General features: G+C 43.0%; 1 protein-coding gene across 4 annotated transcripts in view; it reads left to right on the top strand.

Annotated features, from left to right (window-relative positions):
* nhsl3 (NHS like 3) overlaps positions 1 to 13878 on the top strand; it is a 36310-nt gene that overhangs the window by 10181 nt on the left and 12251 nt on the right. The window contains exon 1 of one of the 4 annotated variants that reach the window (XM_080046087.1): positions 616 to 1096. The exons of the other annotated variants lie outside the window; for them this stretch is intronic. Within the exon in view, the coding sequence (XP_079902213.1) occupies positions 868 to 1096 (229 nt within the window). The 5' untranslated portion in view covers positions 616 to 867. Of the gene's footprint in view, positions 1 to 615; positions 1097 to 13878 lie in introns of those variants that run through there. 4 annotated transcript variants of the gene reach the window in all.

Here is a 13878-nt window from a genome sequence, read left to right as displayed (position 1 = left end):
GCCCATTAACCACGAGGGTGAATCATTCCATCTGTGATCTGTGTGATAGAGACGTGTGTGTGTGTGTGTGTGTGTGTGTGTGTGTGTGTGTGTGTGTGTGTGTGTGTGTGTGTGTGTGTGTGTGTGTGTGTGTGTGTGTGTGTGTGTGTGTGTGTGTGTGTGTGTGTGTGTGTGTGTGTGTGTGTGTGTGTGTGTGTGTGTGTGTGTGTGTGTGTGTGTGTGTGTGTGTGTGTGTGTGTGTGTGTGCGGGTGTGTGTGCGTGTGTCTATTTGTGTGTTCACCCCTCTCTCTGACGCTGAAAATCCTTGGCTGTGTGAGTGCTCGGCTTGGGAGCTCAGTGATCACACAGAGGCAGAGAGTGGGAGGGGCACTTCCACACACACAGTCTCACACACACACACCCACACTTGGTAGTGAGCTTGTCAGTGTTGGATGCTGCCGTTGCTTAAGCAGCTGGATGCTAAGGAGTAGAAGCGTGCCAGCCCGGAGAATAGGACCCGACTTGAGTGTTTGTGTTTTTGCTTCCTGGATCTGTATTTGTGTGTGTATGTGTGTGTTTGCTGGAGTGTGGTTTGCTTCATTGGAATGATGTCAGTGGGTCTTTAGCACACATACACTCTGCTGTGGTGTGTGTTTGTGCGTGTGTGTGTGTGTGTGTGTGTGTGTGTGTGTGTGTGTGTGTGTGTGTGTGTGTGTGTGTGTGTGTGTGTGTGTGTGTGTGTGTGTGTGTGTGTGTGTTTGTGTGTGTGTGTGTGTGTGTGTGCGTGTGTGTGTGTGTGTGTGTGGGTCAGCTACAGGACTGAATCAGCAGGAACTATTTGACCACGGGGATTACAGGTTATTGACTTTGACTCAGGGTGTGTTTTCATGCTGGAGAAGCAGGCACTGAGGGAAGGTGTTAATAAGGGAGATGATGAGCGACCTCCTTTAGGGGCTACCAGGACTTCCCCCGACATGGGGAACAGCGTCCAGAAGAGGAAGAGGAAGGTCCAGGCAGAGAGAAACTTCAGCGCGTCCCCTTCCCAAAGCCCTAACCGGTACAAACCTAAGGGCTCCTCCTCCTGGCTCTTTGGAAGTCACCACAAACTGAAAGCAGGTACAAAAAACAAAGAATGTGGGAGAAATCATTAATGCTTATTTTGTATTCAAAGTATCATTTTATTGGTATTTTGTACAATCGGGAATTTTGAGTGTAGTTTGAGAGGTGTTGATATTGCAAGCGACTTGTGTAGTTGTCTGTGTAGTATACGCCTGTGGGTGTGTGCGTGGTCAATTAGTTCCCACAGTAAGCCCTTTTAAGATGCCGAGTGACTATATTCCCATGCTGACTTTACCTTAGTCAGCTTCAAGGCTTCCCTGCTTATTATTGCACAAGTGTGCAGAAGAAGAGGGTTGTGTGGGCAAGAGGCGTGTTTTATTTAACTGTTTTTTTGTTGTTGTTGCGATGACTTGCTTCTCCTGCTGACACCTCAATGGCAGTGTGCATATGTGTGTTTTTGTGTGTGTGTGCGTGTGTGTGTGTGTGTGTGTGCGTGTGTGTTTGTGTGATCCTGTGGCTATTATTTTATTATTGTGTGAGTTGTTGTCATTTTTGCCAAGCCACTACACTTGCAGTAGAAAAGCAGAGCTCAGCATGTCCCACACTGATCACTGTCTCTGTTAACAGTCCCCGAAGCAACGAAAAAAAAAACCTCCAGACAAACAGGTTTAACGTAGGCTCACACAGACACAGTGTCTCTGCCCATGAGATTTGTCTTTCACACAGAAGACAGCTGTTGACACGTTCTCAGGTGTTGCTTGCTGTTTTCTCTTTCGTCTTTCTCTCTATCCACCTTTTATTCTTCCTGTCTTCCTCACATAATCCTACCAATAATATCTCTCTCTTTTGCCTCTTGGGTCATTAATGACAAATTGTAATAATCTTGAGTTTCTGGACACAAGATCACCAAATGTAGCCCTAAAAGCCATGACAAAAAAAAATCCATATTTTTATATTAATCCTGGAACCAATTATATATGTAATGTGAAGAGGTGTTGTGACAGAGAATTATCACTGGGTTCTGCGGTTCCCCTCAGCTTTGCAGAGCTTTGTAGCATCTCTTAGCTCATTGTTTTGGGGGATTTTGGACTTAACCATTTCGGTTCACTCTCCTCCCTCATACCATCCTTGTTTCAGCTTTATATGTCAGCGTTGGCTTTACAGCTTGTTCCACAGCCTCCAAATGACCACATTCATTATTGCTGCTTTAATAAAGGACGATTGAACATATAGTATGCACTTTGAAGTTTCATTTTTTTTTTTTTTGGCTGTGCTCTTATTTTCTCTTTTCTAGGTCGAGCTTGACTCCAAGCATTTTAAAGATACTGTTAACGGTGCTTCTTCCTCTTTCATTTTCACTGCTGTTTCGGCGACTTCTCCATAACATTGACTTCACTTTGACCTAAGTCTGACTGCAGCAGTACTTTAAGGCTAACACAATTGAATCAAATCCAAAATGTCAGTGTGGCAGGGCTTTAGAGAAATATGTTTCAAGCTGATTTTTTTAAACAAATATTTCATAAATAGCATGGGGAAGACTTTTAAATTGTCAAGAAATGCCGATGGATTGGTCCACCTAATGCCTCTTTCGTTAGACAGCTGTCGTTAATTGGACTTGACGCGTTAGATTATTAAGGAATGCATTAAGCTTGTGCCATTAGACGGCATGACATATGACAAACATTAACTGTTAGAGCGAGACTGATCCATTCTAGACAGACTTCCATTTTTCCTTGTGGGTTCAGCAGAGAGAGAGAGAGAGAGAAATGGATTATAATTGCCTCCCTATTTAAAGTTTCAGCGCATTATATTTTTCATTAATATGGCTAAAATTGCTCCCTTATGCCACTGGTTGGCATGGTGACAGCTGGCCCTACTGAACCCTGTGTGTTAGTGGAAAGGAGGTGTGTCAGTAAAACTAGACTGGACGCTTGAGGAACTTCTCTGATCAAAACACAAGGAGGATGGCGATTGTGTGTGTTGGTGTGTGTGTGTGTAGAGATAGACTACATTTGTTTCAGATAGTGAGTGTTTGTGCATTCACAAACACATCTTGATTGTATTTTCTCCATGGTGGTCGGTGTCTACTTGGGGCCGTGTGTGTGTGTGTGTGTGTGTGTGTGTGTGTGTGTGTGTGTGTGTGTGTGTGTGTGTGTGTGTGTGTGTGTGTGTGTGTGTGTGTGTTTCGATTGTCATCTTCTGTTCTCCTGTATCCACCGCCTCATTCATGGGCAGTTTATTCAGAAAGTCGGGGTGTGAATGCATTCCTACATTCCAGACACTTTTCCTTACGCATGGGCACCCACCCAGCACACAAACACGCACACACTTCAGAACACAGTGTTTCCTGTAATGAGGCTCAGTTCCTGTTTTTTCGGGGCAATTATTGCCACTTTTTGGCTACACGCAATAACACAAAGTGAAAATGGCTTAAGCAAGATGAAGAAGGAAACAGATGGATTTGATTTACACAGCATTGTCCATGCACGTGTTTATGTGCAGCTCTGTTGGTGGAATACTGCTCAGGGTTGTCGACTATATGCTAAACGTATATATGCCAGTAAACCAAAGCTAATGGATTGGAGCCACAGTAAAGGCAGCAGCCACACAGCACATCAGTGTCTGTGTGCTTTGAGATAATGAAACATGGAGGAGGGACCAGATCCTCACTCTGTGCTCCTGTAATATGTGTCATGTCTGTGGCTTTGGCCATGTTCCACAGCAGACACCCCGTCCTGTGTCCTTCACAACACCTGAGAGGTTGTTTATGTAAGGGAACACAACCCTTAGCAGACTGGGAAACCATTGGATGTCCCTTATGGAACGCTTGGAGTTTTCTGTGTTTCTGGTCAAGGTTAACCATGTGTTTTTTTTGCAAATTTGCTGACAAGCTCATTTTACTTCAGAAATGTGAATCTGTTTAAGCCTGGAATGCATTTGTGATGGATACTTGACTGATGATTTTTAATGTTAAAAAGATTTCTGAGCTTTTAGTCCTCAAATGGCGTGAGAATAACATGCATGGAGGTGACTTGCCGAGGTCAGAAATGCCGAGATCTATCATTGGGCAGTGTGTATCTTGGACACCCAGAGAAGCACTTAGAAAGAATTTAAAATATTTTTATAACAACTGTCCAAATTCCAAAAATCACATAAAATAGTAATGCAGTTTACAAGTGAGAAGCCGAATAGACAGAAATTAATAGATTATTAATATAGGAGCAGATGAATATTCTGTTGATCAACAACTTGATTTGCTTCAGCTCTAGTTATTGTATGAAGAAGAACTCTTTATTTATACTGGGAAACCTTTGTTTTCTTCACACAAACTGGTTGTGTTGAGATGCTGCCAGCTGAGCTCCAAAGTCACCCATTCATCTAAGACAGTAACTGCAGTGGATAAGATTAGCTCACTATGAACTCCCTTTACTGCATCCACAGGTGGGCAGAAACAGGCACGCACACACACACGCACGCACGCACACACACACACACACACACACACACACACACACACACACACACACACACACACACACACAGACAGACTCTCTTTGCCATGTCATCCTTTCATTCTGTTATAATCTCCTGCAGCTGATGGGACTCCAGATGCTTCATAATGGCGTCTCACAAGGGTCCACTCTGCAGGGAGAGCCTCAGCTGGATCCCATCACTGGACAGCCTGTCTCAGTGTGTGTCTGTGTGCTAAGAGGAGCAGTCAAGATGATCCATCCATTATGATCCTCTGTCACTGTGACCTGGGGCATATTTAGTTTAACTCACACACCTTCTCTCGCCTTTTCCTTTCATCTCATTCCTCCGCTCTACTCCCCTCTGCTTCCTCCCTTGTACGCTGTTATCATCTTGACCTTGGGCTGTCGGCTGCCTATTCATCTCCAGGCATTTCAAAAGGGAAGAGATGTGCATGTGTACGTGTTAAGATGTACACTGATGGACAAACATGGTGCCAAAATGTTACTTTAAAGGTGGAGTCAGCAATTCTGGAGAATTTTTGTCAAAATCAGTGATTATCTCTTTTCTATCCGCTACCTGTGTGTGCTAAAATACAATTCTGGTGTAAATACAGAGCCTAGGCTCTATAAGCTTTTATGTAAACAAAGGGGCCCACCGCAGCTAGCAAAATGCCCATTAACAGTACCTAGGCTGTGAATCAACACTCGATTTTTTTCAGTGCACACACAGTACAGAGGTAGCGGATCATGAGGAGATATTCACTGGTTTTGACATAAATTGTTTTCTGACAACCAGCGTTTTCCAGAATCACTGACTGCACCTTTAAACAGACAGTGAAGGATTGAGAGGTGGAGTAAAGTGAGAGCTGATGACATGAATTAAGGAGGCTAAACAGAGAGAAGGTGACACTAGAAAGGATTTTGGATAGAGAAGAAGAAGAAGAAGAAGAAGAAGAAGAGAGGAACACGCTTATGTAGGGCTGTGTCTAATTCGAGAACAAGGGTGTCAGGCAGATTTCTCCCCTCCATTTTCATTAGGACTTGTCTTGCGGCGGGGTGTTATGTTCCATATTCCATTATCCTGCTCTCCTATAAGCCTTGTGATATCTGTAAGCGGGGCTAAGACGCTCTCTACTTGGTCCTCCTTTGAAGATCCCATTTACTGTGTGCCGCTGAGTCCCCGCAGAGAGCTTAGCCAAAACACAGTGGAAACGAGGAGGAGAAGATGACTTTTACTGTGTTTGATAGCTACCCCTCCTACGCCTGACTCTGATCTTTCATGTCGGGGTTGCTTCTCCTCTGCTTCCCATACAAGCAGCCAGGCAATTTATTTTATGAGTTCTGTTTCTTCTCACTTTCCTAGTCTGTCTCCCTTTCTTTTCTCCGTCTACGACTTTTTAATTATCGTCTGTACAATGTATGCCCCTCCCTTTTTTCAGGTTAAAAGCCCCTCTGTTTAAAGGTCTGTCATTGGTCACCTCTCCTCCATTAGGCTCTCATGACCTTAATGGCAGTGTCATCGTTGTTGTTGTTTTTTCAAGCTGTGACATCATGTTCTAGCTTGTTTGCACCATACGTGTTCTTTGTTGCCTCCTTGACCCCATCCTGCCCTCTCATGCTCCGTAGCAGTAGGACACTTTGTTGTCTTCCTCATAATTTAAGGACATTTTTGGTAGTGTGCAATTGTGGTTTACTCTGCATACTCTGCTCCTAAATGTAGCATGAGACTTTTTTTTCTCAATGCCATTGGATGGCATGATTGACTGTAATTGATATACTGCTTAAACTTTCTTCTTATAAGCATATTTCCATTTTCAGTGATATAAAATATTTCTTTTAAACCCAATGTACAGCACCAAACCACAAACAGACACAGTTAGTGACTAGCTGGTAAACAAAGTAGAACATTTTGCTGCTTAACACAATGATATGTCCCTCTATATTTGGTAATAGTGAATAGTCAAATCTTCCCTTTTGAAATACCTGGAGAGGTTCAAAATTGTTATTTGGGTTTCTACTAGGAACTGTTTTCATGATTTAGTGTCCAAAAAACCCTTTATATTTATCACAGGGCCATTGCTGAATCTTCTCTTTTCAGCCTCTGTCTATAATGCTCCGTTTTTAGAGCCTGTCTCTTTAAGCCCTGCCTTCCAAAAAGCCCAGTCTGCCCTGATTGGCATAGAATCTAACTGCCTATCTAAATGTATCCAACAGGTAGTGCTCAGTTATATAATATTAGGTTGGTAAGGTGGGGGAGCATAGCACAGGTTGTGATCCAGTATTACGTTATGTTGCAGTAGCTTCAGTGTATCAGCGTGATCTCACTGTCTCCCGTATGAAAGGGCTCAGTGTTTGAATTGCTCTGTAATGGGGCTCAATGCAGTGGCTTCCTGCATCGCCCAACTCAATTGAATTAAAGCATCAGAAAATACCATTAAACAGAGGACACACACAAAACACACAGACCAACGTGTGACCTTTCCATTCAAGAGGTCAACATGTAAACTCAGGCCATGGCATGGATTTGGGTTGGATGTTTATAATTTTTACAACAGGAACGAAAATCATCTTTGATTTGGTTTATCTCGAGGCTTCATTTCACCATCATCACTGTGTCCAATCTGTAATTAGAAACCCATGGGCCATGACAGTCTTAGCCAAGCCTGCCGTGGCCCGCCGACGGAGGAGAAAGAGCTATCAAACCTTAGATTAGACCTCACGGAAATGAAGTTAGGCATCAATCAAAAGGGCTTTCACTGGTCGCCTCAAAGTGCCCATTCAGAGTGTCCCCCTCTGACGTTGATGAAGGAACAAATCTGATTTGCTGAGCTGCCATCATGACGTTGATCGAAAAACTAAGTTCTAATAAATGTTGGTTTGCTATAACCACAACCAGCAGTTATTAGACAAATATGTTAGTTTTATCAACATGAATTAGCCCCTACACTCAGCATTGAAGAGACCATGCTTTAATCCTGTTATTACAAAAGTTAAATCTTTGAAGTTGGAATCTCCTGTAGGTGGTGGTATTTATTGTAGCATTTATTTTAATTTCAAAAGCTGATGTTTTTGAGGACCATACCCATCCCACAGCAGCCTGGGCATAACTATCTCAGATATTTGAAAGAACATTAACATTAGGATTTGTAGTTGAACTGTATTAGAACATTTTGAGAAGAGTCCAAAATACAATTTGTAGAAGTTACATCAATCGTAAGATGCACGAAAACACATTCAAGTTAAAAGTACATATTTGTACAAACAAAAACAGGCCCAGGTGCACTGTGTGGCTTTTTGGACCACTATGGAGATAGCTATGGAGCCGTGAGCAATCTTTGTATCTGTAATACTTTGATGTCCCTAGATATAAATAACCTCAACAACTGAAGTTATGTCATCCTACTGGGGTCAGGAGACCTTGTCCTCATGTTGGCGAAAGAGGTTTCTCTTGGGAACTGAGCATTGGTGCCAACTTAGCAGATGGCGTCTGGCCATCTCTGCAACTTTTTCCTCTACAGCATTTGGCTGAAGTCGTCTTTTCACGGAGATTTACGAATGCTTTTCAAACGCTGATTCGTTCAAAATGCTTTGGGCTTGTTTACCAAAGGGAAGCTTAGTTCATTGGCCGTGCATAATGGGATTTCACCGAGGAAGAGTGAATGGGGTAGGACTCGGAGTTGTGTTTCTGTGACTTTACTGAACGGCTTGCAAATGGCAGAATTAGATGTTGACACACAACCCCATTGTCCTCTGCATAGCCTATCTCTCACTCACGTACACACATTGGTAGCACTAATGAACACGGTACATTCGCTGCCTGTGCGTTTCTCTGTGAGTGTGTAACTTGTGTGGTGTATTGGCGACAGAGTGTGTCTGTTCAAGCCTAATGTGTTCAGTGTGATCGGGATGACACATCTCCTCGCTGGTGCTCAGGACGTCAGCAGATGTGTTTTTTTTCTTTGGTCTTAACTTTCTCCCTCACGTCATCAACACATTCTATACTGATGAAAAGCGTCAACGTTTCCATGGCGACACGCCCGCAGTGCATGGATTTTATAATTTCCCATTGTTAAACGGCTGCTGTGTCCATCTCTCCCCGTGTTGCTGCAATTTGTGTCTAAATCACATGAGATCAATCCACTCAATCCACTATTATGGGGGCAGAGAGTCCATGTACAGAGACGAACAAGGCACCATTGTCTCACAGAAAAAGTCTGTGCCCTGGAAATCTTTACAATCTCTATAACTTCCAGAGAAGGATGAGAACAACCAATTGATGTAAATGACATTTTGGTAAAAAAATGCGGACGGACGGACAGACGTTTCATTCTGATTAGCTAGAATGAGACAGACTGTGAAGCAGACTGTGACATTTTGGATTTTGTGTCCGGTTTTTCCAGCTTAACAGACGTCTTTATCTCAGAAGTTTGTTTGGTGATAATCTCTAGGTCTGTGACGGTGGAGAGATACGCTATCTGTTGGTTCTTCGTCCGTCTTGAGTCTTGTGTCAGGGAGAAAGAAGATGTTTTGATAATAGGGTAGACAAGTTAACCAATGAAACCACTGTGCTTACTGCAGTAGGCCTAAGTATTCTCTATGATGGGCAAGAGTGACGTGAATGAACACACAGAAAGACAAAGTGTGGTGATGTACAACTGGTACAAATGGTTCACTTGACGGTTTTTTTCCCGGGGAAAATCTGGCAACACACCCGACACATTTACTCAGCAATTGGGTCTTAAAATTTGCATGAAGGCTGGAAGTTGTGGAGGACGTTACCCCTTTTGAGAGAAAGAAAACACAACATGTTGATTTTACACTTGATTTTTGTAGGAAGAGAACAGAACGAGATATGACTTGTTAATTAGCGCCAGGTTAGCTGTTTCTAGTCTTCGTGCTACAGTATAAACTAAATGAATCGTATCAAGCTGCTGGCTTAAGCTGCATATTTACGGATCATTTGTACATTCCCCGATTTTTCTCTTGCCATTTATTTATTTATTTATTTTTTGCTGAGTTGAGTCAGTTCAAAACCAGCCGATTGGGTCCTCAGACTTCACTTGAAGAGGTCTAGAGAATCAGACTGGATGGCGTTGGGGCTTGTCATGTCATGTCCTGTGGAAGCTCTGTGTCTCTCATTACCTCATCAATCACACACACTAAATGAAACCATCGACCATTAGGGAGAGACGTGACCTCAATAACCTGCAGCACCTGTGCCTTTCTTTTCTATTTCCAGCTGTTTCTCACGGACTTAACTTCTCTGTGTGGTACGTCCCTTGACAAGTCTTTGAAGAAAAATCCACCTTTTCAAATTATTTTATCTCATATCAGTTTTTAGAATTTGAAATTTTTTTATGTACCTACCAGTAAGGTACAGGTGATGTCATCTCACTGACTAATAATAAAGCAAGTTAATTAAGAAGTGGACTTTCAGGGTTTTCACATCTGTACAGTTTGCTTTTTGGCAAGTAATCTCAGTAACATTATCACATAAATTGCTTTCAGTTTCCTCTACACTTGAACTCTGTCTGTCTTCCCTCAGACTGGTTTTGTCTGGAGGCCTTTGCGTCTCTCTGGAAACCTCTCATTTTCCAGGGTCACCCAGAGGACTGCTTAGCTCTCTCCCACACTAAGTGGAAACACACAGATGTATTATTATCTTATTCTAAGACTCTAAGTGGACGTAGTGACACACAGTGAGTCATCTGCCACTTGGCTGTGAGACATCCGTATCCGTGTCTTGTGTGTTTGCAGAGTTGTCAGCCAGTGTGGTTCACGACAAGCTGGAATGACAAGGCGCAAGAAACAGCTCATCCTCCATGAGAAAAAATACTTATCTTAACAGTGAGAGAGCAAGAGGGGCGTAGCGTTTCAAAAAGAACGATAGGTACTTTTTTCAGTTCATCTGGATGACGAACCGAGCCGAATACAGAGCTGATCACTTATTGATTCCTTAGGCTCAGGAAAACATACAATACTGTGTAGTTTAACCGTCACATAAACCATGCTCGTTGATTTATAAGTGCAGTATGTGCTGAATGTAGTCATGATCAAAATAACAATGTCAGTTTAATCACGTTGAAACTTGTATAGTTATTGTCTAATGTCTCGTTTCAGTTTCACTCTCAGATTTATCCAAACAGTAATTGGTTAAACGTGTTGCCGCCTTGTGCTGACACCCAGCGCAAATAGATAAATAAACGAGAGGAATATTTGAAATGTTAGTCACACACATGAACATAGAAGACATGTGTATTCAAATGTTTGACTTAGGCAAAGAATGTTTCCACTGTGAGAGAATTTTATTTTAAATCATAATTAAAATCTCGCAATGACCTGGTTGTACGTACTAATCTAAACCAAAGTTTAAACTTCCCAAAGTAAAACCCAAACTTTAAAGGTCACATATTATTGATTTACAGGTTTCGAAATTGTAATTTTACTTAGAGTGACATGGTATGAAAAGCATAATATTCATACATGTGCCCACAGCGTAATCTGGGGTTCCGAATACATTTCACAACATTTGGAGTAGCATTTTGCTCACAATTCTCTTTTTTCTATTTTCCTTTGACCTCTCTTTGTTGCCCTAACCAACCGACTCCCCTCCCTTTCTTGTTCCCTCTTTATCTCACTTCCTCTGTGAGTCCCCCAGAGGAAATCAGAAATGCAGACGGTTCATGTGTAGCGACAGTTACTGTACTCTGTGATTTATGTGCTACCGTTGCCCTGCACCCTTTCCTCGGTCTCCTTCTGTTTCCTGTGCTCCTGCTGTCCTCTTCCCATCATCTCCACGGACTTGTAGTGCAACTTTTACATTATGTATACGTATTGTTTGTCGTGCTTCCACAAGCTATTTGCCCTCATCATCAGATAGACACAGTGAGGAACCAGAACTAACCTAGCCCAGTGTTTCATTCTGAATAGTGCCAGGGTATTATCATAATAAGATACACGAAAACATCAAATATTCCACTGGATATGTGCACGGAGGAGGTAGGCCTGCCTGGCTCTACCCCCCTGGTTAATACTACACCATGCAACCTAGGGGGGAGCTCATAACTCAAGTCCACCACAGCAGCCATAGAATACAAATCAGGGGAGCAGCAGCAACGAGCCGGATAACGACACCTGTGCGTGTTTGTGCGCGTGTTTGTGTTCGTATGTGTGTGTGTTTGTGTGTGTGCGCAAGTGTGTGTGAGGCGATCCGAGGTTTATTGCTGGTCACATTTTAACCCTCTCTTCCTGAACTCTGGCAGTTTCATTGCCTCTGCCAATGGGGATGGAAAGAGAAAAATGGAAGAGAAAGAAATTGCGGCCAATCAATTTGGTCGGTGCAGAAAGACACCAATGTAGGCCGCCTCATATCTACTGGTATCACTGAAGAGGCTGCGGAGTGGTATGAACCTCTTCTAATACGTATAATACATGGTGTGTAAAACCCATTCACCAGAGCATTAAATGTGTATTAATCCACAGCTGAAAATAGTCCCTAGCAAATGCATTTACTCTTGGTTAGCTCACACAGCTGGGCACTACAGTGCCCAGCTGTGTGTATTTATAACTTGTTTCTAAAGATAATTATCTCGGCGCTGAGTGCCACAGACAGGGTAGGGCAGTTTGGGTTGAACAAACACATTGGTGTTGTTGTTTTTGGTCTCGTCAATGGATTTGTTCATTGTTAGACAAATAGAGAAGAAGGCCATCCTCAACCGTTTACTCTCTGTCATGGATTTTGCTGAGGACAGTGTGCTCGTGTCATGGAATTTAATTGAAGCTATCCAGGCTCTGCAGGTGCGCCTGAGCCCTGGTGAAAAAAATAAAAAGAATAAAACACTGCTCCCACAAGGCAGGCACAATAACCAATACTCTCATTTATACCTGTGTCTTTTACAGCTCTGTCCCAGCCACCACATGTCCCCCCCCACCTGTCTTTCTAATGAACCCAGCATGTACCCACTGAACCAAACACACCCATTGATATGCACGCCGGCTGCTTTCAAGCCCATCCGGGCGTGAAGTGGAAACCCTGTTACTCCTCATGGCCCAGTGGCCTGCTGTATGTTCACCCGATACTGTAAGAACTGCTCTCACTTTTTATTCTCCTTCTTTTTCTGCTCCTCTGTTTACGCCCTTTCCCCCCACGTGTAGCCAGCTGGGAGGTTGAGCTGAGGACATGAGATGAGCTAATATTCACCATGTGGTCACAGCATTATTACATGATCTAATAAGTGCATGTGTGTGTGTGTGTGTGTGTGTGTGTGTGTGTGTGTGTGTGTGTCAGAGTTTGGGCTTGGTCAGTCCACTGGGAGTCATATTTTACACTCAGCTGTTTTCTGGTCAAAGCTCGGTACATACTGACCCTGACCCAAACAGTATCTTCGGTAGACGTCCTCATTAGTTGCCCTGCTGTTTTTGCAGTCTCATACTTGCCATCATGAGTTGACACAGCACTCTCTAGTGGAGCAAGAAATTATGGTTGTGTGTGTGTGTGTGTGTGTGTGTGTGTGTGTGTGTGTGTGTGTGTATACAAGAGCTGAGAGGTTAGTTGGTGTCAACAAACTCTTCAAAGAATAGAGGTGTGTCATGAAATCATCTCAGAAATATAGTGCATGCTTTTCTATCTAGCAGGCTAGCCTATTGTAACGAAAATAAATCGGTTGCAGTTGATTCAAAGCTCTTCTGCCCGAATGCAGAACAGGAGAAAAATCATGTCCCTTAATTTAAAGTCCTTACACCAGTTGCCAGTTTGGATATTTAATCGTTTTACTGGTCTTTGAAGCACTTCTTGCACAAGCCTACTGACTGTCTGACAAGCTTCCACTCTGTGAGCCAGGAGCGCCCCTCAGGTCCTCCGGGAATGAATCTTGTAGTTGTTCCAAAGTGCAGAACAAAAACTTTTGTTGAGACAGCTTTTTATTTTTACGCTCCAAGCTGTAGCTGAAGAGACCACTTCAAGCGCTGCTCTGTCTCTCCATGAAACCCCGGCTAATTAGAATGATTTATGGCCCTCATGTATTTTATTAAATCATTACATCGTTTTGTAGTAATGTTGTAAAGTGTTCTACTCCCTCTTATTTTTTGTGTCATAGTCAAGTAACACTAAAGATGGGAACCACACCATGAGATGTAAATCAGAAACAGAGAATGGCTTGTCAAATCACTGTCATTATTTTGAATGTGTCTCTCTTCCTAATGATTCGTATGTCGTTTTGGCCTTTTGACATTTTGAACAAGCTTGTTGTCTCCGCTGCCTGAACTCTGACTGTGCTCCAGCTGGCTGTCGGACCTGTTAACGAGGCCAACAGTCAGGCTCGTTGATATATGATGATCTTTAAGCGTTACGCAGAAACGTCTGTAAAA

The sequence above is a fragment of the Ammodytes marinus genome, assembly GCF_949987685.1.
Source record: "Ammodytes marinus genome assembly, chromosome: 17".
Lineage (NCBI taxonomy): Eukaryota > Metazoa > Chordata > Actinopteri > Uranoscopiformes > Ammodytidae > Ammodytes > Ammodytes marinus.
The sequence above is the reverse complement of the archived record's forward strand: the minus strand, read 5'-3'. Positions and strand labels throughout refer to the sequence as shown.